The sequence below is a fragment of the Alosa pseudoharengus genome, unplaced genomic scaffold (assembly GCF_046254945.1).
Source record: "Alosa pseudoharengus isolate Yale_2024_CS ecotype anadromous, Long Island Sound unplaced genomic scaffold, YU_APseudo_1.1 YU_APseudo_1.1_scf_9, whole genome shotgun sequence".
Classification (NCBI taxonomy): domain Eukaryota; kingdom Metazoa; phylum Chordata; class Actinopteri; order Clupeiformes; family Clupeidae; genus Alosa; species Alosa pseudoharengus.
The window spans coordinates 3,067,511-3,090,316 of record NW_027468881.1 but is presented as its reverse complement, the minus strand read 5'-3'; the positions used below and the strand labels follow the sequence as shown (position 1 = coordinate 3,090,316).

General features: G+C 38.9%; 1 protein-coding gene across 2 annotated transcripts; it reads left to right on the top strand.

Moving 5' to 3' along the window:
* Positions 1–523: 523 nt before the first annotated feature.
* On the top strand, positions 524–22,679 carry mmp23ba (matrix metallopeptidase 23ba). 2 transcript variants are annotated; one of them, XM_076277529.1, is made up of 8 exons: positions 524–1,056; positions 4,701–4,840; positions 5,100–5,143; positions 10,880–11,047; positions 11,198–11,362; positions 17,771–17,881; positions 21,766–21,892; positions 22,389–22,679. In XM_076277529.1, exons 1-8 carry the CDS (start codon positions 931–933, stop codon positions 22,561–22,563), a joined length of 1,056 nt encoding a protein of 351 aa, XP_076133644.1. In that variant the 5' UTR covers positions 524–930; the 3' UTR covers positions 22,564–22,679. The 2 variants fall into 2 exon arrangements, with proteins under 2 accessions (XP_076133644.1, XP_076133643.1); XM_076277528.1 differs by having other exon boundaries at positions 5,004–5,143.
* Positions 22,680–22,806: the final 127 nt, after the last annotated feature.

The following is a 22,806-nucleotide window of genomic DNA, read 5'->3' as shown; positions in this document are numbered from 1 at the left end:
ATAGCCACCCCACCAGCCAATCAGAAAAAGAGTATTTCTTCTCTCCAGGTGATAACAGGTGCTGAAGGTCATGGGGTCAAAGGTGAAGGTGTAATTTTGTCCAGGTCATATGATATTACACCAGTTGGAGACATCAAGTATTATTTTATATTGTCAATTATGAATTTGTTGTAAATAGAAGATTACATGAAATGTGAATTTTCATTTAACATGATAGCCTATATCATTGCAATCTTTGACCATGAAAACATAGAGGCACACATAATCTATTCTGTGTTCATATGTTTGGTTTAGGACTTATAATTCCTCCAAAACTGTTTTGATAATAGGCTATTCAAGTGCAGTTTGAAGCAGTGCAGTTATTTCTTTTTGTAAGGGTTGCACCATAAACTGAATTGTGTCGAGTAACAGGTCACAATAAAAAATCAATTTAGGGGGAAAGTTTACGTAGGCCATACGTAGGCTACTGCGCTCTAGTGGTGAATAGACTCATGGGAGGCATCCTACATTTGAAAAAACGAATTCTGCGTAACATCTGATTTTAGACTAATCTCTTAGGCTACCTCATAAAACCCTAAATCTACAGTGTTCTTGGTTCATTGCTTGTTCAGTAGGCTAGGCTATAGCTTGTCCAATATCTGCCGACATGGCCTCCTTCTGAAGTAATGTGAAACCTTTTTGGGGTTGCTTGGAAGTCGTTTCAAGTTTGATGAGTTTGCAAAGACCGCCGCTGTCTCGCCGTGAATGTCCGCGGCCAGAGCGATAGCCACTATGCACATACAACTCCTCCCTACGGAGGCTCTTCAGTTTTGTTCTGCCCATTAGTGAAAAGTTCGACTTTATATGGTCAGTAAAACATAGGAAGTCAATGTCGGAGTTATCTGCTCATCATTTGCTTTGGAGACATTGCCGGACGGTGACATTGCAGTGATGGTGTGCCAGTCAAGAAGTTTTCCGAAGGGCTATCGTGTCGAACTTCTCATCTTAGTGGTGATGACTGGATTCCTCTTGGTTGGGCCTCAAGAAGCAGCTGCAGTTCCTATATGGAACTTTGAGGTAGGTCATTGTGTAACGTTTTCGTCTTAAATCAGTCTCGTCTAGTTTATTGGTCCGAGTGGGCAGTGCGGCACCAGCTTATTATACAAGTCTGCTGCCCCCTTCCCCTCACCCCCCTTTTCCTATGGATTGAATTATGTTAGGCTAGAACTGAGGGATAAGAAGTAGTGCGAATAGCTTCGGCAGCCTCTGAGCAGTCGTTATTTACTGCTAACCGTAAAAAGGACTTATTAATTCCTCACACGGCTAGGCCAAGTCACATCCTACAACAGGGAATACGAGGTTACAGCGCCGGGGTTTGGCTCAATAAATCATTTAGAAACATCTTCGATTTTGAAACAAGAGCTGACGACTACTCGACTCAGTTATTCTACCCACCATTATCGTTAGACCTAATTATTAGAATTAGGAAAACTTAGGCTACTTCTAGCGGGTGTCACGTGGCATAAGCTAGATAGCCTACCACAGGTCGTTTGTGTAGGCTTGGTCCAGTAAAAACTTTTTGAATGGTTGTATAGCCGAGGTTGTAACCTACCCTTTTATTAAGTCTAGACACTTTGCTGTGGGGGAAAAAAAATAAAGGCCTCCGTGATCACCCAATTCTTATACCTGTTACTTAGCCTACCAAAGATATGCAGCCAGCAAAAAGCCTAAGTCACTTAACAAGCCATGGATAGATAGGTTCATAATACTTTTGTCGTCTACTCTCATGTAGCCTATGTCAGTACGTCCAAGTGCGCACAACTAAGGAAAGAACCAATAACAGACGTCAGTTAATGGAGTCCCTATAGGGAGAGAAAGAGAGAGAAAAAAACATCTTTAAAGTTTCTGCTGCAGGCCAGATATTTTTGGGTAGGCCTACGCATAAGAACATTTCTGGTGTGCCCCTGCCTTATAAGGGGACACCAGAAACTGTTTTGCCCATGTCCATACAGGCTCCTTAGATAGCTTATCTTTTAACAAACACCTAGAGAGCCCACATCACACTGTTCCTTCATGGCTGCCTGAGAGTTAGGGGTCCAAGCAGCGAAGCAGAAAAGTCTCTTTAATGTGGTTAATCGCCATGTAGCGAGGCTTCTAGACTACAGGTGAAGGAGTGCTTCACCAAAAAAAGTAAAAAACAAAACACAAAATAAATCTTACAATAATCTGTATTTTAGTCCTTTGAAACGCAAGCTGTTTTCCTGAAATCAATTCTGTGAGTGACAACAGCGCCATCGCCACCCGCGGTGGAACAGAGAATTACAGTGAATCAGACTGCTTCAGCAACTTTTAGTTTTGCTTCACTACCATAGATATCTTTTCCCATTGACTTCAATGTAAATTAAGTGAAACCCCAGGCAGCTCGTAGATTTTTTCCGTTTCAATGGATCCTTATGGCAGATAAGTCCCACCCGTGAAGCAGTGACCGATTGTGCAGAATTTAACACTTCCTGCAGTTGAATATGATTGACACTCTGGCCAATCACTGTCTCCATTAGTGAGCTTGCTTGCCATCACTTTTCAGTTGCCTTCAGTGACCTTACTAGAGTTTCATTATAAATGTAAGTCATTCACATAATTTGTTTTACATTCATTTTGTAGGGTACATCAGATTTGTTTCTGTGTAGGGGAGAACGTTTTATTTAGGATTATTGTGTGTAGCTCTGTGTTTTCTAACATCAGCTGGGGGGATAGCTTGCTAGCCGTAGGGATGTCACGATTAGAGATTTTGCTGGTACGATAATTGTCTGAAGAATAATCACGATTTCACGATTATTACGATTATTTTGCGTGAATATTTTTCACAACAGTACTAATGTATAAAATCACACAAACACATTCTTTAGAGGTTTTGATCTTTAAAGGTTATTTATTGCTGTTCACAGTAAGACACTGCAATAATAAAATAATCACTCTGCTTTGTAAACTATATCCGCATTTACCTTTTGGAAATTCAAAGGCTGTAGTCTCTCTCCTGATAATTTAACACACCATTAGAAAGTGTTCTAGTATTTCCAGTTTGTGCACTCTTTCAACATTTGTTTTGAAGGAAGATAATGGAAACATGGAATAGGCTAGATAGAAATTGAATTGAGAACATCTAGAGAACATCCTAAATTCTGCTCCACCTTCCACACACACACACAGAAGATTATGGCTAAATGTCATGTTTCTATTTCATATATTTTGTAATTCATGTATAGTATTTTATGATGTGCGTAATTACCAGTAGGTAAGAATATTTAGTAATTTGAATACTTCATATTGATTTTTAATCTATTACACTTAAGCATATAATTAATGTACGACGGAGTATTAGGGCCACACATGAAGAAAAAAAATATTGTCGACATTAAACTCGACATTTCGAGAATAAAGTTGAAATATCATATCTACTTTAATCTCGACGTATGTCGACATTAAACTCGAAATACAGTTTAAACATAGCCTACAGTTTAAGTTATGTAGCCTACACTAACACACAAATTATGTGACATGAATAATAGGCCTACTTCAAATAGACCTGTGTTATTTCTGATAAGATTGCTAGATTGCAGATAGATTCAGATAGATTGCGTCTTGTCCGTTAACAACTCATTGCCATCATCGTGAAGCCCGTATCTCGCGGTTATGGAAATACCATGCACTATGCCATTTATATAGCTACAATAATACATGTTTCCAATGATATAATGTTTTTATAGTACAAAATGTTATTTCACTCTGTTTTTACGTGGGTAAGGCCACCGCACATCCAAATAACTGCCCTTCATGACCCACAGGCCGTCTCCATAGGTTAACATGGCAAAACTCATTTTTCTAAAACTGCTTTTCCATGTCTCACCTGCATGAAATATAGTAGGCTATAAACGATATGTGTGCATTTACTTAGAATACATGGGGTTGTCTGGTCGGGAGGACAGCTTCATTCGTCCCTCCATAGACATTCAGCAATAGCCTAGGCTGTTTTGCATCCATTACAAAAAAACATTCTATTTGAAAGTCTGGGATTGGGGAGAGCAAGGGCGTAACAGGAAAGTATTTGACTGAGCAACGGAGGTTAATATGTTCTATGTTTTGTCCACATGTCCTGTCTATACTTTGTACATCACATTGCACTTTTTTGCACTTCTGGTTAGACACAAACTGCATTTCGTTGTCTCTGTACTTGTACTCTTCCCGATGACAATAAAGTTGAATCTAATCTAATCTCTTTTAATCCACTGGTAGAGATCATACATCCCACTCGTTTTAGCTAGTTAAAAAAATATATTTTAGCTTTGGCCCTCAAAATGATACATTTGTATTTGGGCTTAACAGCACGACGTCCTAGCCAGGCAGTGAGAGGTACTGTTAGGATAGCGTAAAGTGTCTACATTATGTCCCCAATTATCAAACCAAACTGCACACTGATGTTTATGTCCCTAGCACTTTTCCTTTTCATGCCTATAGGTGGCGCTAAAATAATCATTGTTGCATGATTATTTTCAGGAACAGTGAGGCCTAGCTTCCATTCATTTTAATCCTTACACTCATCACCCACTCATGGTCTTCTGCACTTCTGTACTAAACTTGTCAACTTTTCTCACAATGTTCAAATATTTGAAAGTAAAATGAATAAAAGTATGATGTTTAGTAATGACCTTCCATTTTTGTCCAAGGAAGAAGTTCATAGATCTGGTGTTTTAATTATTGGGATTCGCAAAGATGCTCGCGCACATGTCCTGCATCTGAATAGGATCAAGAGGTACACTCTGACACCTGAGAAGCTGAAATGGGACAAGTTCAAGCTCACCTATAAGTAAGCAAAGTTGAGCATGAGGAGAGGAAGTATGGAATTCATTTTTGTGACCTGCAAAGCATTCTTCATCAAATATACTTCAAAATGCAGCAATCATACTCATCATAAACATACTCACACATTTTGCCCTTTATGAATTTAATTGGATAAATATTTTATGCAGATTGATATCATTCCCAAGGAATTTGATGAATGCCAGTGACACACGGCGGGGCATAGCCAAGGCCTTCAGTATGTGGAGTGATGTTTCACCCTTCAGTTTCAGAGAGCTACCATCTGATGAAGAGGCTGATATAAAGATTGGTGAGAGAAAACATGAAACATGGTTTTGAAAACACACACAAAAAGAAAATGCATGCAAGAAGCACAGTAAAGGCACTACGGCAACATAAATTTCATATACATTTTTACTGTGCTCAAGATACATCCAGGGTTCGTACAGGTGCTTGAAATCCTTGAAAATGCTTGAATGCAAAACTAAACCAGTCATGTCTATGGCCGTATCTACCATAGAGGTCAACTTTCTTTCTTAAAATGTCGTTTAATTTATGAACTAATAGCCAACGAGCATCAACGCATCGTCACGCGACATGTAGTTGTAGATACCTCTGACATGTCAAAACAAAAGTAAAGTTGACCCTATGTCCTAACTAACGAACACAACGCAGTGTCTCGCGTAGCTCATTTAAACTTGAATACCCACAAAATCCATTGTCCAAAATGAATAATCATCTGATCTGAACAAAGGCTGACTTCAAGGCCTACTCAAAATGTAGCGCTGAAATTCAGTGGAGTTGCAGCTAGCTGCACTGAAAATTAAGCTATATTAATGTTATATAGATATCAGAGTCTGGACCAATAGTATATATAGTAGATAATAGTAGATATTGTTATATGGATATGATCTAAGCATGATATTGATTATTGGTCAGTTATTTAGACAGGAGACAGGATAAGGGAAATCAGGCAGAAAGGTGGAAATGAGGAGAAAGAGTTAGGAGAAGAGAGGGAAATAATAGGCGAAGGGCTCACAAGTGAGTGAGAGTCAAGATGTGACACTCACTGTGTCAAAATGTACAAGCTCTGCAGCCTATGACCCTGCAATTTTTAAAACATTCTCTACTCTGATGAGGAGAAGCAGAGCATTCTTTATAACAGATGGAGCAGGGACCAGTATAAATATCCTCAAAACCAATTGGAGAAAAGGCTCTTGAGATATACAGGTGCATCTAAAAAAGTAGAATATTTTGGAAAAGCGTTTTGGTTTAAGTTATAAACAAAACAAATGTTTCTACATCAGATGGCAAAATGATCATGATAGCCTTTATATTACAGCCCTCAATGGTTAAGTCTTTTATAGGCCTATATAGGCTACTTCGCTCTTCTATAAATGTACCATATGCCTAATAGGCTGTATTATGGTATAAGGTATGAATATATATTTATGTCAATTTATCAATTAGTTTCCACAATATTCACCATAAGTCATAATTTAAGGGGTTATTTCTTCCTTGGGGGCATGCCCCCGGACCCCTCTAGCATTTCGCGGGGGGTTACATTTCTATTAACATTCCTGACCTCAATATTTGAATCCTGGCTACAGCCTTGGTCATGTCTTAAACTTCAGCTCAGTTTTGTGGTTAAATGCTAACCATTTAATTATAGGCCCTACAAGTGGAAAGGACATTAAAACACCATGCATATGTGCATATCGTGCCGTTTGGCAAGAAGTTAAATTTATCCAATTATATGACAACTTAGTCACCTTCACGTCACCCAAACGTCACATCTCCGCATTGCTAGCCTACTGGTTGGTAGCTCATGATAACAGATGTAAGCCTGTCTGCATGCCATTGTAGGCAAGAAAGAGACATAATCAGTCTTGACTGTCATGAAAGAGCAAGCCTTAACATTAGTTTGAGTTCACATATTCAGCAAAGAATAGTTATTTGTTGAATGATTACATTCTTATATAATGGGTGGGGGGGGGGGTATTGACTCATTTCATTAAAACATCTCTTAATCTCCATCCAAAAATAATTTTGAGTTAGTGTATTCGTATAATACAGTGTTTCTCAAAGTGTGGTCCAGGCCGGGGACCACTATTGTGTAGGCTATTATACTGTTGTATGTGTAGGTGTAATCTTTTTTTTTTTTAGCTAGGTGGTCCGTGCATTTCTTTTTTATTGATTAAGTGGTCCTTCATCTGAAAAAGTTTGAGAAACACTGGTAAAATATATAATTTGCCACCGCTGTAAAGTGCTGGAAAAGCTTGAAAATTGACCTTGAAAGTGCTTGAATTTGATCTTGGAATAGGTGTATGAACTCTGTACATCTGAATTCTGTGACAACCCATTTACCCATAATATAAATGAATGCCACCAGTGACAGTTTTCTGCCTCATAACTCAGTCTGTATCATTGGTGTGCGGGTCCGGTCATAAGCGGCCTGTGCTCAACCGAAATTTAAATCAGTCAAGAAAAAATTATACCAGACCCGCAATCCGACCCGCTTATTTACAAAATATGCGTTTCTGGTTAGCCTAACATGCAGTGTATCCTTATTGAGCTATGTAAATCCAGTATATGTATAAGTATAAATATATTTACTCTTTTGACTGCATCTATCCCAATCCGTGAATTGGTGAAACACACTCAGCTCACAGTGAACACACAGTGAGGTGAAGCACACACTAATCCCGGCGCAGTAAGCTGCCTGCTACAACAGTGGCGCTCGGGGAGCAGTGAGGGGTTAGGTGCCTTGCTCAAGGGCACTTCAGCCGTTCCTTCGGGTCTGGGTTCGAACCGGCAACCCTCCAGTTACAAGTCCGAAGCGCTAACCAGTAGGCCACGGCAGGCACGGCGCCAGGATTCCAGTTTTGGATGGGCCAGACCAATTGTGGGTGGGCCTTAAAAAAAACTTTATTTTTAAATCACTGTTTAACCTAATAAAAATGACTGACTAATATACTGTTATATTATTTGTGCTTACATAATAGAGATTTGAATAGCTTGATGCTCTTTAAATAGTTTGTTGCATTGTAAAAAGGACGGACGTACCTATCCTCGATCACTGTCCTTGGTTTTGACCAAATACGAGCGCTTTGGAATCTCCATTACGCACCATACCTGCTGGCTGTGCTTTAGCGCATCTCTCGAATAGACCTAAGGCCTATAGGCTGTAAAAGTGGGAATCTAATATTTCCCCCAAACATAGTTTAGTTCTGCTTGTATAACATGAAGTCGAATATTTCATTTGTTTTAGGTTTTCAACAATACAGATCAATCACACTGCCCGATAGTTTCAATCAATATGCAGGGCAGTTGAAAACATTCGGGGCTTAGCCCATAGAGTCTAAACGGTTTTCATAATTCCCATTTTGCCTGACTTGCTGCTCACTTTTCATAAATGAATCCACTGACTCAAGCCTCATTTGCACCACATTTATTAAATATTATGGACAATAACATTTTGACAATTAGAGGATGTAATGACATTTAGCTATCTTGACATTTTCTGTTTGCTAGAAACGAACTATATAGCCACCTAGCAGAGTGGCTTTTAAATAGCAATATGCATTATATGGTTTGTTATGCTTAGCTTAGGGAGAAGGGAACATTGAAGACTCACTAATTCGAACTAGGCAAAGCAGGCCACCACTGTTTGGCCAGCTCGAGACTGTAGGCTAGAGGCTGATAACAAACCTGAACTTGTAGGCTAGTCTAAATGACGAGAACAGGATAACTCCACCACCACCTTGTTATTGATGACTTCATGATTTCCTTGTAACGTAGGCCTATACCAAATATTAAATGCAAACAATGACATGCCCAACCTCGCGCACGCACGTAGCCTACGTTCCAAATTATGTGTTATGGAAGGTAACGTTCATGTTAAATCTGCTGCATGAAGAAGAGTGAGTTCACCCGTGTCCGCTTGTATGTTAAATACGTCCATCTCACCTCAAAGTTTCAATGCGCGATCGGAATAATGGTTTCATATTTGTTAGTCAACTGTACAAAATACATTCGGGGCTGAAGCCCTGGCAAAATCAGCTGGCTACTAGGCCTACCCCTCGGGCACAGAACTTGTTCATTGACAACGTCATCTGTCATGTAAAACATGCTCCAAGAGAGCTCATAAAGATCAATCACACCCATTAGGCCCTTTAATGCAAATCGGATCAACGATCACAATATCAACAAGCTGCATTGCAAAAAAAAAACATTTCAGAAGCCATTATAAAGCCATAGAGATGTGCTAGGTGTTATGGATCTCAGCTATCCTTCATCTCCTGGTTGCAGCGATACAACGAGACCGTTTGTGCACGTTTAAGGTACCTAAACAACGACTATATTAAAAGTTTTTTTTTTTTTTAAGAAAAGTTTTGGGTGGGCCTGTTGAAAAGTGGGTGGGCCTAGGCCCATCCAGGCCCACCCGTAGCGCCGTGCCTGGGCCACGGCTGCCTCAACATCCTAACATAAATAGGAACAGAAATCCGGCGAGTTTTTACATAGATCTCCACTTCTTGAGGTCACCGAGTACTGTCTGTGGGCTTGTAAATGGGAGCTCATGGACATGCCCCCAGAGTTTGGCGCTGCAGCTGTCTGGCTGTAGCAACATGTGCCAGGTAAAACCAATTGTTTTTTCTTTTTACTGACCGTACTCGGTGACCTTGAGAAACGGAGATCTATGTGAAGACTCCCCGGAATTCTCTTTTAATCACGACAGCGGTGCCTGCAGATGCAGACCCGGCGTCACAAGGGGGTGTGAGGGGCCTTAGTTATCCCTGCTGAAAAAAACAGCTAGAAAATCAGCTTATGCTGGTAGCTGGTTTTAGCTGGTCTTTGCTGGTTTTCTTCCAGCTCTTGCTGGTTAGGCCACCAGCTGGACATGCTGGCATGACCAACTGTGCCCGAGCAACTTTAGCCCTGCCCTGCAAGCAATATTGCTTACTTAAGCTATTTTACCATTGATATAGCAAATTGACCTTTACTTTTGTGGTGTTGGAAAGTTATTATAGAGGTTCAAATAGCATTGGGTTTTGTTGGTTCTTGTGCGTACTGCTGTGCGTGTGTTTATGTGATACATAAATCCTTGTTACAAATGTACGATGTATGCCTAAGGAATTGGGTTTTTGGCAACGTCCCCTCTTCGCATTTCAGTCGCCCCCTGACTGTTTTAAATCTGGTGCCTGGCGCGGTCTGTGCAGGTGTACGGCCACACGCACTGTGTGTAGCATCAGGCTGCGAGGAGCAAGAAAGAATTCCCGTGTGTCATTTTAAGTTGTCCTAACATAATTTGGAGACTCTTCACGGCACTACAGTATAGCCTATATCAACTGCGTAACAATAGGCCATTCGCAAGAAGTGCATGAATATAAGTGCATGAATATAACCATCGCAAGAAGTGCATGAATGTAACCATCACTGAAAATTGGAAATCACACCAAAAACGTACAATGTAAGGCCGGCTTTAAATGTTGATGTTAGCCTTCTCGTGATGTTTTAAGTATTAAGTAATTGACCCGCCTGCAAATGACCCGAATATCATTACAAATATTTTTTATGACTCGTAACCGCAGGTCATCGCTCAATTTAGATCAACCCGTGCACCACTGGTTTGTATTATGTGTCAATTAAGCCAAATTAAGAAGAAAATCTTTAGTGTAACTTTTTTAACAGAAAAAAAATCAAGTCAGCATTTACCAGGCAACTCAATTTATACAACAGAATTATGGATCATATTAGGGCTCCACAGGTCACATGTAGTTCCTGATTCATGTTTTGTCAGTATGTTGTGGTATTATTTCTGTCAACATGTCCATTTGGTCTTTATTCTGCAAGAAATCTACAAAACATTCCACCTCAATTCCTGAAATGCTCCAGACATTTGGATGGGATAAAACAAGTTTCCCAGTGCCTGCTCTCCTCAAATGTGTAATTCTCTCTTTCTTCCTGACTAGAGATGTCAGAAATGAGCGGGACAACTTTGAAATAAAAGAATGTGATTGTATGCCATATGCTTTGTCTTTCAAAGGCTTCTACCCAGTTAACCACACAGACTGCTTGCAGTCATACCTCCACCACTGCTTTGATGGAATTACTGGAGAGCTGGCACATGCTTTCTTTCCCCCAACGGGGGAAATCCATTTTGATGATGATGAGTATTGGATCTTGGGTAACATGCGATTCAGCTGGAGAAAAGGTCAGTATATCCTTAAGTCTCTAGCACTTGATGATGCATTTAACTTTCAACGGCAATTAACAGTTTTTAGTTATCAAATCAGACATATGGAGAATCACCGACTCACAGACGGTATATTTCACCAGCCCCATGTCATGTGTTATTTCATAGGAGTTTGGCTAACAGACCTGGTCCATGTGGCAGCTCATGAAATAGGACATGCTCTTGGTCTCATGCATTCCCAGAATCCTAAGGCCCTGATGCATCTGAATGCTACACTGACAGGCAGGAAACATATTACACAGGATGAGGTTTGGGGCCTCCACCGACTCTATGGTTTGTGTATTTGTTCAGAAGAAATTATGTAGTCTTCTGTAATACAAAATAATGAGTTTTGTACATAATGTTATCAATGTTACCAAGCTGTTCACAATACATAACACCACCAGAACATGTCACAATACTATGGCTGATGCTTCACTTTGCTCATTATCTATGGGTCATTCCGTGTCAAATCACCCAGTGGCTGGCAGGTCACCCTCTCCCAAAAGATCTGAAAAAAATCACAGGTGTTTGTAGACCAAACCTATGCATAAATCTTAAATAGTATATCTGTATCACTAATGGTTCCAAAACTACAGCCCTTTGAAGTTTCAAGTCATTTTAAGCATCGTGGTGAACAATCCTTTTTGTTCAACTTTCAACATTATTGGCTCTTTTGGTATTTCACACACATTAGTGAAACTATGTGAATAGAAGTACATTTTCCTGTTGAATTAAACAATCCAATCAAATCAGGTGTATCTTGTGTAATTTCCTCTCTACAAAGCTCTGAAAATGGCTATAAATTCATTATGTGAAAAAACATCACCACCTTTGAGGGCTTGTCATTCAAAAAGTATGTGACACAAATTCATCAGATTTTTTCCCCTACTCATGTATGGATTATAAGGTCATGTCCATGCATTAACTTTGGTTGTTAACATTATCATATTGTCAGAGCATTTTTATTAAATTGGGCTTGATTTCAAAAAGCCCGTATTCATCTTCTCATTTCACCACGTGGACAGTTAACAGGATTTTTTTTTTATTTTACCATATATCATTCTGTATGTGAGGATCATCTGCCCAAAATTTGGGTTTGTTGCTGAGTTTCTTCATTGAGATAAGATTTTTTACAAATATTGTCTATAAATCCACTGAATTTGTACTTTATCTGCAGTATCACTTTGCACCACATGTGGTGCTCTTTTAATACAATGGAAGTCAATAGAAGAGTAAGAGAGTCACTTGTTTGCTGCTGTTTGGTTCATATGGTTCAAGTAAAAAGGGGTTTCTAAAAATCAGTGCATTGTCAGATGCAGAAAAATCAATACTAAAGATTTATCATCTTTTTACAAATGCCTCTTGGATCCACGAGTCCTCAAACCTTGTTATGAATACTTGTGATGGAAACACACATGGTCATCTTCATCAAGTGAAATACCTTGATGAACTGAATTTTAGAAACCCATTGTTTGATTGTTTGTTTAAGCACTGATCTCCATCTTGATGCTCTTTGTCTATGTATCACAGAGGACTGCATCCTCATACACACACACACACACACATATCTGACTTTCTCCAACTTTTGCACATCTCCATAGAACTTTTTATTTATTATTTTTGATTTCTCCTCCATCTACCCATGTCCTTGATTGCCTAGCCTTTCTGCCCCCCACCCCATCCCCAACACACTTACATCATCACTGTCATCACTTCACATACATACAGCACACTGCTTGCTACAGTAAGCCTCCTCTACATACTTGCTGCACACTGCCCCCCCCCCTACATACACAGCACATTGTCTCATGAGGAAGCTTCTCCAACACACACTGCACACTGCCCTCTCCCCACATACACAGCACACTATCCCATCTCCCCTGTCATCCCCCCAACACACACACCAAGACCCCTGGCAGTTGTGTTAGCCCCTTGAGCCGTGGATCTGCCCAAGGTTTCTTCCTTGGTAAGGGAGTTTTTCCTTGCCCCTGTTGCTCTTGGGTGCTCCTTGTTGGTGCCCCCCACCCAATCCCAATCCTCCCCCACCTTTTTTATGCAGCCCTTGCCACTTAATCTACTAAACCCCTCTTCTACTGCCCCCCCCCCCCCCATAAATGCACAAATAGGCTGACACCAGACATAATTTCACTGCATTTCTTACTTCCAGTAACTATATGCATGTGACAATAAACTTCCTTGTATCCTTGTATCCCAAGCATATGACGATGAATATAGACTTTGCCTAACCAGCTGGCTAGAAATTATTAAAGTGTTCACATAGGCACTGATAGGTTGAAGCTGGTGTAGAAAACTCATTACAAAGATGGTAATTATGCTAAATCCTCTTGCTGCATGTATGATGACCAGTCAGTCTTATGTGTGTATAATTTACTTGATCAGTTTATTTTCTCTAAATAAGATTTATGTATGAGTAGTATGTTGTTCATGTTGCAATAATTATTTGGACCAATTCAACTATGAACCATAAACTGTGTGTTTAGATTGGATATGTGCAGCAAACAAGTGACTCTCTTACTCTTCCATTGACTTCCATTGTATTAAAAGAGCACCACATGTGGTGCAAAGTGGTACTGCAGATCCAGTACAAATTCAGTGGATTTATAGACAATATTTAAAAAAAATCTTATCTCAATGAAGAAACTCAGCAACAAGCCCAAATTTTGGGCAGATGATCCTCACATACAGAATGATATATGGTAAAATTAAAAAAAATCCTGTTAACTGTCCATGTGGTGAAATGAGAAGATGAAAACAGGCTTTTTGAAAATCAAGCCCAATTTTAAAAAAATGCTCTGATAATATGAAAATGATAACAACCAAAGTTAATGCATGGACAGGACCTTAAAATACATATATATGTAGGAAAAAAATCTGCTGAATTTGTGTCACATACTTTTTGAATGAGAAGCCCTCAAAGGTGATGATGTCTTTTCACATTATGAATTTATAGCCATTTTCAGAGCTTTGCAGAGGGGAAAGTATACAAGATACGTCTGATCCGATTGGATTTTTTAATTCAACAGGAAAATGTACTTCTATTCACATAGTTTCACTAATGTGTGTGAAATACCAAAAGAGCCAATAATGCTGGAAGTTGAACAAAAAGGATTGTTCACCACAATGCTTAAAATGACTTGAAGTTTCAAAGGGCTGTAGTTTTGCAACGATTAGTTATACAGATATACTATTTAAGATCTATGCATGGATTTGGTCTACAAACACCTGTGATTTTTTTCTGATTTTTTTCGTAAAGGGTCACCTGCCAAATTGCGCTGAAATTGGGTGATTTCACACGGAATGACCCCTATGTAAGTGCACTCTTATGAAAAAAAGCAACACTTATTTAATACTGGACACATTTTTGTTAAGGTGAGACACTACAGGTGAATAGGGTAAAAAAAAATTAACGAGCAGATATCACTATGAAACTTCCCCAGTTGATTACTTATATTAATATGTGAAAAAAAATGTTTTATGTCATTTTTACATATGCAAATTAGGCATTTTCTAATTAAATATGCGCTAATTTGCATACATTTTAAAACACGAAATCTCAGCATTGGATACAGCCAGGTTCAAAATGATGTTTTCATTGTGTTCACATATTAGATGGGGGGGAAATTACAGAGGGATTTATGGTTATCTACTTTTGTTATCCTGTAAATCAGAGTATGCTGTCAATAGCCTTTAAAAAATGATTTTTTTTGCCATGTTTTTAGGCATAAAATGTCATATAAACCAGGCTTGGAATAATATATCAACAAACCCCTCTGTAAAAATCGTCTAAATATAGTTAAGCATAAGACTAGAAAGTTGTATGGTGTATGTAAGTGCTTCTGAAGTGGAGATTTCATGCTCAGAGTGGGAGAGGAAACTCATTTTGAGAAAACAGCCGTGAAACAAGCCAATGAGATTCTGTTCTCTGCCTAGACTCGCCTTTGAACTTTCACGATTGGTTGCTGATACAAAGGAAGTGTCCATATATGGATCACATAGCATGATACGGGAAAAACAGAGCTTTCCAACGTTACTACACATCATATGTTTTGGATCACGGTCGCGGTAGTACATGCAAGGTTAGAATGCTCACTTTTTGGAGAAATATACAGGCACGAGTTAACACTTTCAATGTAATGAAATAAACACTTAAATGTGTAAATCGGACTTTTTTGTTGTAGTAGTGTGACAGAATACACGCTAAGGTAGCAAACTAGCCCAAAATCTCGAAATTGACCAGTGCATGAAAAAACAATGTTTTCACCTGCCGTGTCTCACCTTAATCTATTTTTTATGTTTGTGATATAACAAATACTTTTGACTACAAGCATAAGGATAATGTAATGCCAACTCTCTTATATATATAAGACTTGCCTGATTATCTGCTACTATACCGCTGCGTCAACGTTACTTCCGTGATTTGGGAAAAGCCCGTAAAAGTCCTGGCAGGAAGCATGCATAAGGATGTAGATCCAGGAATGCACTAATATTTTGTTCGTAGTACCAGTTTGCAACAATTATTAGTTAACACTAAGTTGTAAACACTTAGGAAAAAAAATATTAACTGGATATACCAAAAAACGTTGATGTAATCGCTTCCTGCCAGGACTTTTACGGGCTTTTCCCAAACCACGGAAGAAACGTCGACGCATCGGTATAGTAGCAGATAATCAGGCAAATCTTATTTAAATAAACTTACAAACTTTCTAATGCCTCGTTATTGGACTAAAGGTCATAGTTGTACTACTGCAGAAGTTTCGTACCATTCAGGGCATTATTAGTGTGGTAATTTACGAGATAAAAGTTGGTACCATTACGATTGCAGAAACTCATTCGTTTCTGACAGCGCTACTTGACCAGGGTTCGACCAAGGGAAAACAGGTTCTGGGAGGGTGTTTGGCTCGGGGTCATTGTGCAAAGGACCCTAGGATGAAATTACTCTGAATCATCGCTTTAAATAAACTCCTGGTGTATTTACAAACTTTTCAATGCCTCGTTTTATGAGTAAAGAACATAGTTGTACTACTGTAGAAGTTTCGTACCATTCAGGGCATTATTAGTGGGGTAATTTACGAGATAAAAGTTGGTACCATTACGACTGCAGAAACTCATTCGTTTCTGACAGCGCTACTCAACCAGGTTCTGGGAGGGTGTTTGGCTCAGGGTCATGGTGCAAAGGACCCTAGGGTGAAATTACTCCGAACCATCACTTTAAGTTTCCTAGATGTTCTTGGAAAACATTACTTAAATACCAAGGCAATCTCATTCATGTACCTGCTCTCCTAATGTTTTTTGGAATGGATTTTTAGAGTTGATAATTTATGTATCTTCATTATTTTTAGCCTAAAAATGAGAAGAGCACAGACATAAAACAAAATAACCTAACAACATTAAATGCATTGATAACATTTCAATTAAGTTCTAATGACTAAAAGAGCATGTTTCTTAAAAACCATTGCGACAAAATCCAATGGGTACACAATAAAATGCTCTTTATTTACTGTATGTGCTCTACATCGGTTGTGGAAGAGAATATGTTGTTTTTAAATTTCAAGGGTAATTTAACAATACAAAAACAGAATTGCTGACCCAGAAACTCAGCTCTCCAGATTCAGTCTGCCCTTCATGGATTTTTGTGTTTTTGCCTCATGACTGAGTCAGAGATGGAGATGTCTGCAAGGGTTCAGGGGGGTATTCCAGAAAGAAGGTTTACTGGCTTAACTGGGTATGTTAACCCAAAATAAGCAGTAAACCGGGGATTTTAGTTCCAAAATGATCAGGCTGTCTAAGTCACTATGGTAACATAGGCTCTGAACTTAACCTGGTAGGGGGTAGGTTTTGTTCAGGTTATGTTCGGTTATTTAAGTTGACGTTCAACCAGGCCGCTGTTTTGACATTTGTCACAATATGGCGTTTCCTTTTGAGGAAGGTCCGATTGACAAAGAAGCACAAATCATCTGTGCTATTCACCGTGAGAAGGTGATAAGACAACGACACAAAAAAGATCCTGTCTTTTTCAAACGAGTTTTTGTAAGAGCGCTACCGTTTTTCAGCGGAATCCTTATTATATCTGAAAAACATTCTCCATCCCTGCATTTCTAACGTTACGCATCATGGATCAATTAGAATAGAATAAAATAAATTTTTTATGTAACCTACACCATGGTGGACATTTGTCTTTGGCTCACCAGACATACAAGACAGATGGACATAAACTACAGACATCATCTCAGACACATTGAAGATCTCGTTAAAACAAGTAGGCTACAGTAACAAAGGGGAAAATATAGAAAATTAATAAATAGGTTTAAATAGGCATTTTTTACTTTTATCAAACCTACATGTATTACAGTGTTACAAATAGCTTTGTTTAGCTAAACTGAAACTGAACTTGAATAGTTTGTTGAATAGTTAATCCCCACTATTTTGTGGTGGATAAACAGCATCATTATTTAAATTATGAATGTCAAACACAATTATGAAAATGTACACTAATTGAATGGTATTTTACAGCATATTGACACTTCACAGGCTCTGCAAACCATTTGCTATTATGACATGGTGGAAGATATTAAAACAGCCTCTGGGAATCTCAAGTAACTAATCTCTATGATGATGTTATATCATCCTCTTCTTTCTACCAAACATTTTCCCTTTGTCTCTCTCTTCTCTTGTCTGCAGGGTGTTTGGATAGGCTGTTTATTTGCTCTGCGTGGGCTCGCAAGGGTTACTGTGAAAGTAAGAGAAAGCTCATGCAGAAACATTGCCCTTCGAGTTGTGATTTTTGCTATGGTAAGTAATGAAGCCCTGTTGTACTATAATTTAGGATGACTCTTGGGTTTTACAGAAACCATTGACATTAAGAGACAGGTCCTCCTCGCATGATCCTGCTGAAAACTGCTGGTTTCATCTCAAGCACGCACATATTATGAACGCACGTTTTTTTTTTATGTAGCAGTCGCCGACATTCAAAAAATATGCGTTATATTTCACAACTTTTGCGAAGTAGGCCTAGCCTACTGGGAAACGCTGGCAAGCAAGCTGCTGGCAGATATTACAGGTTGGCTATTATAACTTAGACAGATATTTTCTTCCCTAGGCTAGGCCAGCAACACACGCTGGAAAGATGCAAACAGATCAACTTAACATATACAGTATTTCCTCCTGATTGCGAAGCTCTGCACATAATGTCCAGCCTAAATTTGAACGTATGCAACTCTTTCTCCCGCTCATTCTACCGTAGGCTTCCTCATTCCACGTAGGCTACCTGTCTATCTCTCAGGCCTCAGCTACACCACGAAAACGTCAGGCATATTATTTTGTACATACTGTATTATTACTGTTTTCACACCTTTAACCACACCCATGAAAAACATCTTCACTCTGCAACCACTACACTTCCTCCCATAGCCTAATAGCCTAGTCACTTATACAATTGCGTTTTAAATACACGAAACTGGATGGAGACATCACTCGCTCTCTTGCACTCGCTGGCGGTCCCATACGCACATTTAATACCTCTCTCGAAAATTCAGTTGTATTTAAGACTTTTTAAGGATCCGCGGGAACCCTGCTTGAAATAGTCTGACCTTCTCCATGAATTTTAATTCTATAAACTTTGCGCTTCTTCATTGGTGTTCAGCCGTTTCTTCTTCCGGTCGGCGGACTGGTAATCGAAACTAGGAATCGAAATTTAAACTTTTGAACAATTCCGGGAAAATCGCAAAGATAGTCCCGGTTCCAACCAATAGGCCTACTCGATATTCGATACCCAAGCCTACCGTCGAGGTCCCCTCCTTGTGAATGTGTAGGGTTCCCGTTACGTCCTGGGAACATTATTAGGGACGTCTAAAGCACGTCCCTGGGACATTGCGGAGACTTTGACGGAACATCTTCTAGTTGTCACCGCAACATTATTGCAGGACGTTCAAAGGACATACGTGACAGTAACGTCAGGGGAAGGCTTTTTAGACGTCCACATACTGCCAACCTTTTAATAATAATAATAATAATAATAATAATAATAATCAGGGTTCGTACGGGTGCTTGAAATCCTTGAAAATGCTTGAATTTTAATGTTACGTTTTTAAGGTTTGAAAAGTGCTTGCATTTCGGATAAAGTGCTTGAAAATGCTTAAAATTGTAAGTGTATTTCTTTTGCCACAGATAGCTATCTGACGGAATAGCTAGTTTAGCCTATAGGTGCAGAAAGTCGGAGAGTTTAAAATTAAAACTTCTCCGCCATGGTCCTCGCTTGCGCCTCTGCGTGTGTGACTGATCTGCCCAGTCTATGGATCTGCCAGTCTGTTTTCATGCGTGACAACGCCCCCTGCACACAGTCGGAGATGACCATCAACATGAAGTGAGGTTGCAGTTTTAATGAGCGTTGGTTAGAAAATAGCTAGTTCGGACTGTTGAACAGAAATCATTTAGGGTCATACAGATGCATTGCTAGCTAGGTCGCCATTAAAGCTAACATATTATTGAATAGGCTACTTATCTCCAATCATTGGAAAACAAGGAGAAAGTTAGGTTGAAGAGGGAGACGAAACTTTATGGTATGTGAATGCAAAACCGCACCAGTCATGTCTATGGCCGTAGGCCTATCTACCATAGAGGTCACCTTTCTTCAAATTTCGTTTATTTTATTAACTAAAAATAGCCGACAAGACAATTATCCTTGCATCAACGTACCGTCACGCACGCAACACGTAGTTGTAGATACCTCTGACATGTCAAAACGAAAGTAGAGTTGACTCTGCCATCGCGGAGCTATGTCCTAACTAACGAACGCAACACAGTGTCTCACGCAGCTCAAATAAACTTCAATACCCACAAATCCATTGTCCAAAATAAATAATCGTCAGACCTGAACAAAGGCTGACTTCAAGGCCTACTCAAAATGTTATGCTGAAATTCAGTGGAGTTGCAGCTAGCTAACCTGCACTGAAAATTAGATATCAGAGTATGGACCAATAGCATATAGATAGATAATAGTAGATATTTATATGGATATTATCTAAGCATGATATTGATTATTGGTCAGTTATTTACACAGGGGACAGGAGAAGGGAAATCAGGCAGAAAGGTGGAAATGAGGAGAAAGAGCTAGGAGAAGGGAGGGAAATAATAGGCAAAGGGCCCTCACAAGTGAGTGTGAGTCAATATGTGACACTAACTGTTTCAGAAGGTACAAGCTCCGCAGCCTATGACACTGCAATTTATAAATGCAACATTCACTACTCTGATGAGGAGAAGCAGAGCATTCCTAATTAAAGATGGAGCAGAGATCAGTATAAATATCCTCAAAACCAATTGGAGAAAAGGAGAATAGAATATTTCCAGAATATTGTGGAAAAGTGTGTTGGTTTAAGTTATAGACAAAACATGTTATAAATGATCATGATAGCCTTTACATTACAGCCCTATGGTTAAGTCTTTCATAGGCATATATAGGTTACTTTGCTCTTTTATAAATGTACCATATGCTTAATAGGCTGTATTTATAAGTGTGATTTATGCTATAATGTATAAATTATATTTATGTCAATGTATCTATAAGTATCCGCAATATTCACCATAAGTCATCATTTAATGGGTTATTTTTCACATTTTTCTTCCTTGGGGGCATGCCCCCGGACCCCCATAGTATTTCGCGGGGGGCAACATTTCTATCAACACCCCTGACCTCGGTATTTGAATCCTGGCTACGGCCTTGGTCATGTCTCAAACTTAAGCTTAGTTTTGTGGTTTAATGCTTATAGGCTCTACAAGTGGAAAGGACATTAAAGCACCATGCATATGTGCATATCCTGCCATTTGGCAAGAAGTTAAATTTATCCAATTATATGACAAGTCAGTCATCTTCACATCACCCAACGTCACATCTCTGCATTGCTAGCCTACTGGTTGGTAGCTCATGATAACAGATGTAGGCCTGTCTGCATGCCGTTGTAGGCAAGAAAGAAACATAATCAGTCTTGACTGTCATGAAAGAGTGAGCCTTAACATTAGTTTGAGTTCACATATTCAGCAAAGAATAGTTATTTGTTGAGTGATTATTTTCTTATTTTATTTATTTATTTAATGTTTTTTTTTTTTTTGGTATATTGACTCAGCCAGTTAGATAGCAAGCGTTAGATAGCAAGCAAAGTCTACTTCCAGACAGGTGACACATTTTTGAAGTTTTCCTTTAATTTCTTTTCCTGCTATTAAGAAACACAATTTTGTCTGTTAAAACCATCTCTAAATGATAAAAAAGTAAAAATAACTTTGAGTTAGTATATTCGTATAGTATGTCATTTGCCACCGCTGTAAAGTGCTGGAAAAGCTTGAAAATTGACCTTGAAAGTGCTTGAAAAGTGCTTGAATTTGATGTTGGAATAGGTGTACGAACCCTGGGCTATGGATGATTCTTTAAGTGCCATGTCTCCTCGTTAATAGTCTCTTTCATTTCAGTACTCGTACACATAGCCTATAATGAAAACGCTAACTTAAATTGAAACCATTTGCAGTGGATTATATTATAAGTCATCTCAGACATAGCTTAATTTAAACATTTTATGGATCATTTATGTCCATTGGGTGATTAACAACAGAATACACTGAATGGTAGTATTGTGGAGAAATTGTAATGTACTACTTTATGTGATTTGATACATAACATCTCTCTTTAGAGTTTCCAATCCCCACACCTGCCCCCACCCCACTCCCTGCTAGAACAAAACAGAAGTTTGTTGCTGAGGGAAAGACCCTGACCTTCCGTTGTGGAAAGAAAATTAAAGCAAAAATGGGCAAAGTGTTGTAAGTATAACTCGTTTTAAACACTGGAAAGAGTAATGGTATATGTGTGTGTGTTTACAGTGCCTTGCAAAAGTATTAAGTATTAAGCACATTCATTCAAAGGCTAGCCTACCTAGATCCTACACATATCCTTTCCCAAACAGTATTTTTTAATAGTTATTGGTGATTGATGTTAGAATTCTGGATTTGGATAAATCATCTAGTAAATACCATCCTTATAACTATGAACTCTCCTGTGATGTATTGCAATTAAATGTTTATTTAATTAACAGCTGTACTGTTAATGTTAATTACACAGTGGCAAAGAATTAGACCTTCACCTTTCTATGCCGGTGTAGATATTCCATTTAAAATCAGCCATTCCCAGTCACAGAAGAAATTTGCATCAGCTGATTCTAGACTATATTTCTGATAAATGTAATGTTTCAGGAGGGAAAAAGATATTTGACTATGCACACATTTAATATGTTGTGATTTTATTATTTGGTCTCTACAGCTGGTATAAGGATGGGGAGCTGCTGGAGTTCTCTCACCCAGGTTACATCACTCTTGAGAATGACCATATCAGCATAGTTGCTAATGCAATCAATGAAGGCACATACACATGTATTGTACGGAAGAAGAACAAAGTACTTACCAACTACTCTTGGAGAGTGCGTGTACGCTTCTGAAGGGTACGATTGGTTGATTATAGAATACGCACACCAATTACAAGTGAGAACCTATGTAGGAAGATTAATTGCAACTGTGATGAATAAAGATTTTGTTTTTTGTCCACTTTCAATAATTATTTGCTGTTGATTTATGAGCTCACATTTATATGAATTTATGATTTTCTGGATGACACTTGCATTCACACATACTTCCTAAAACACAGTGGGACAGGTGCATTGTTAGCATTTGACTAACTGCAC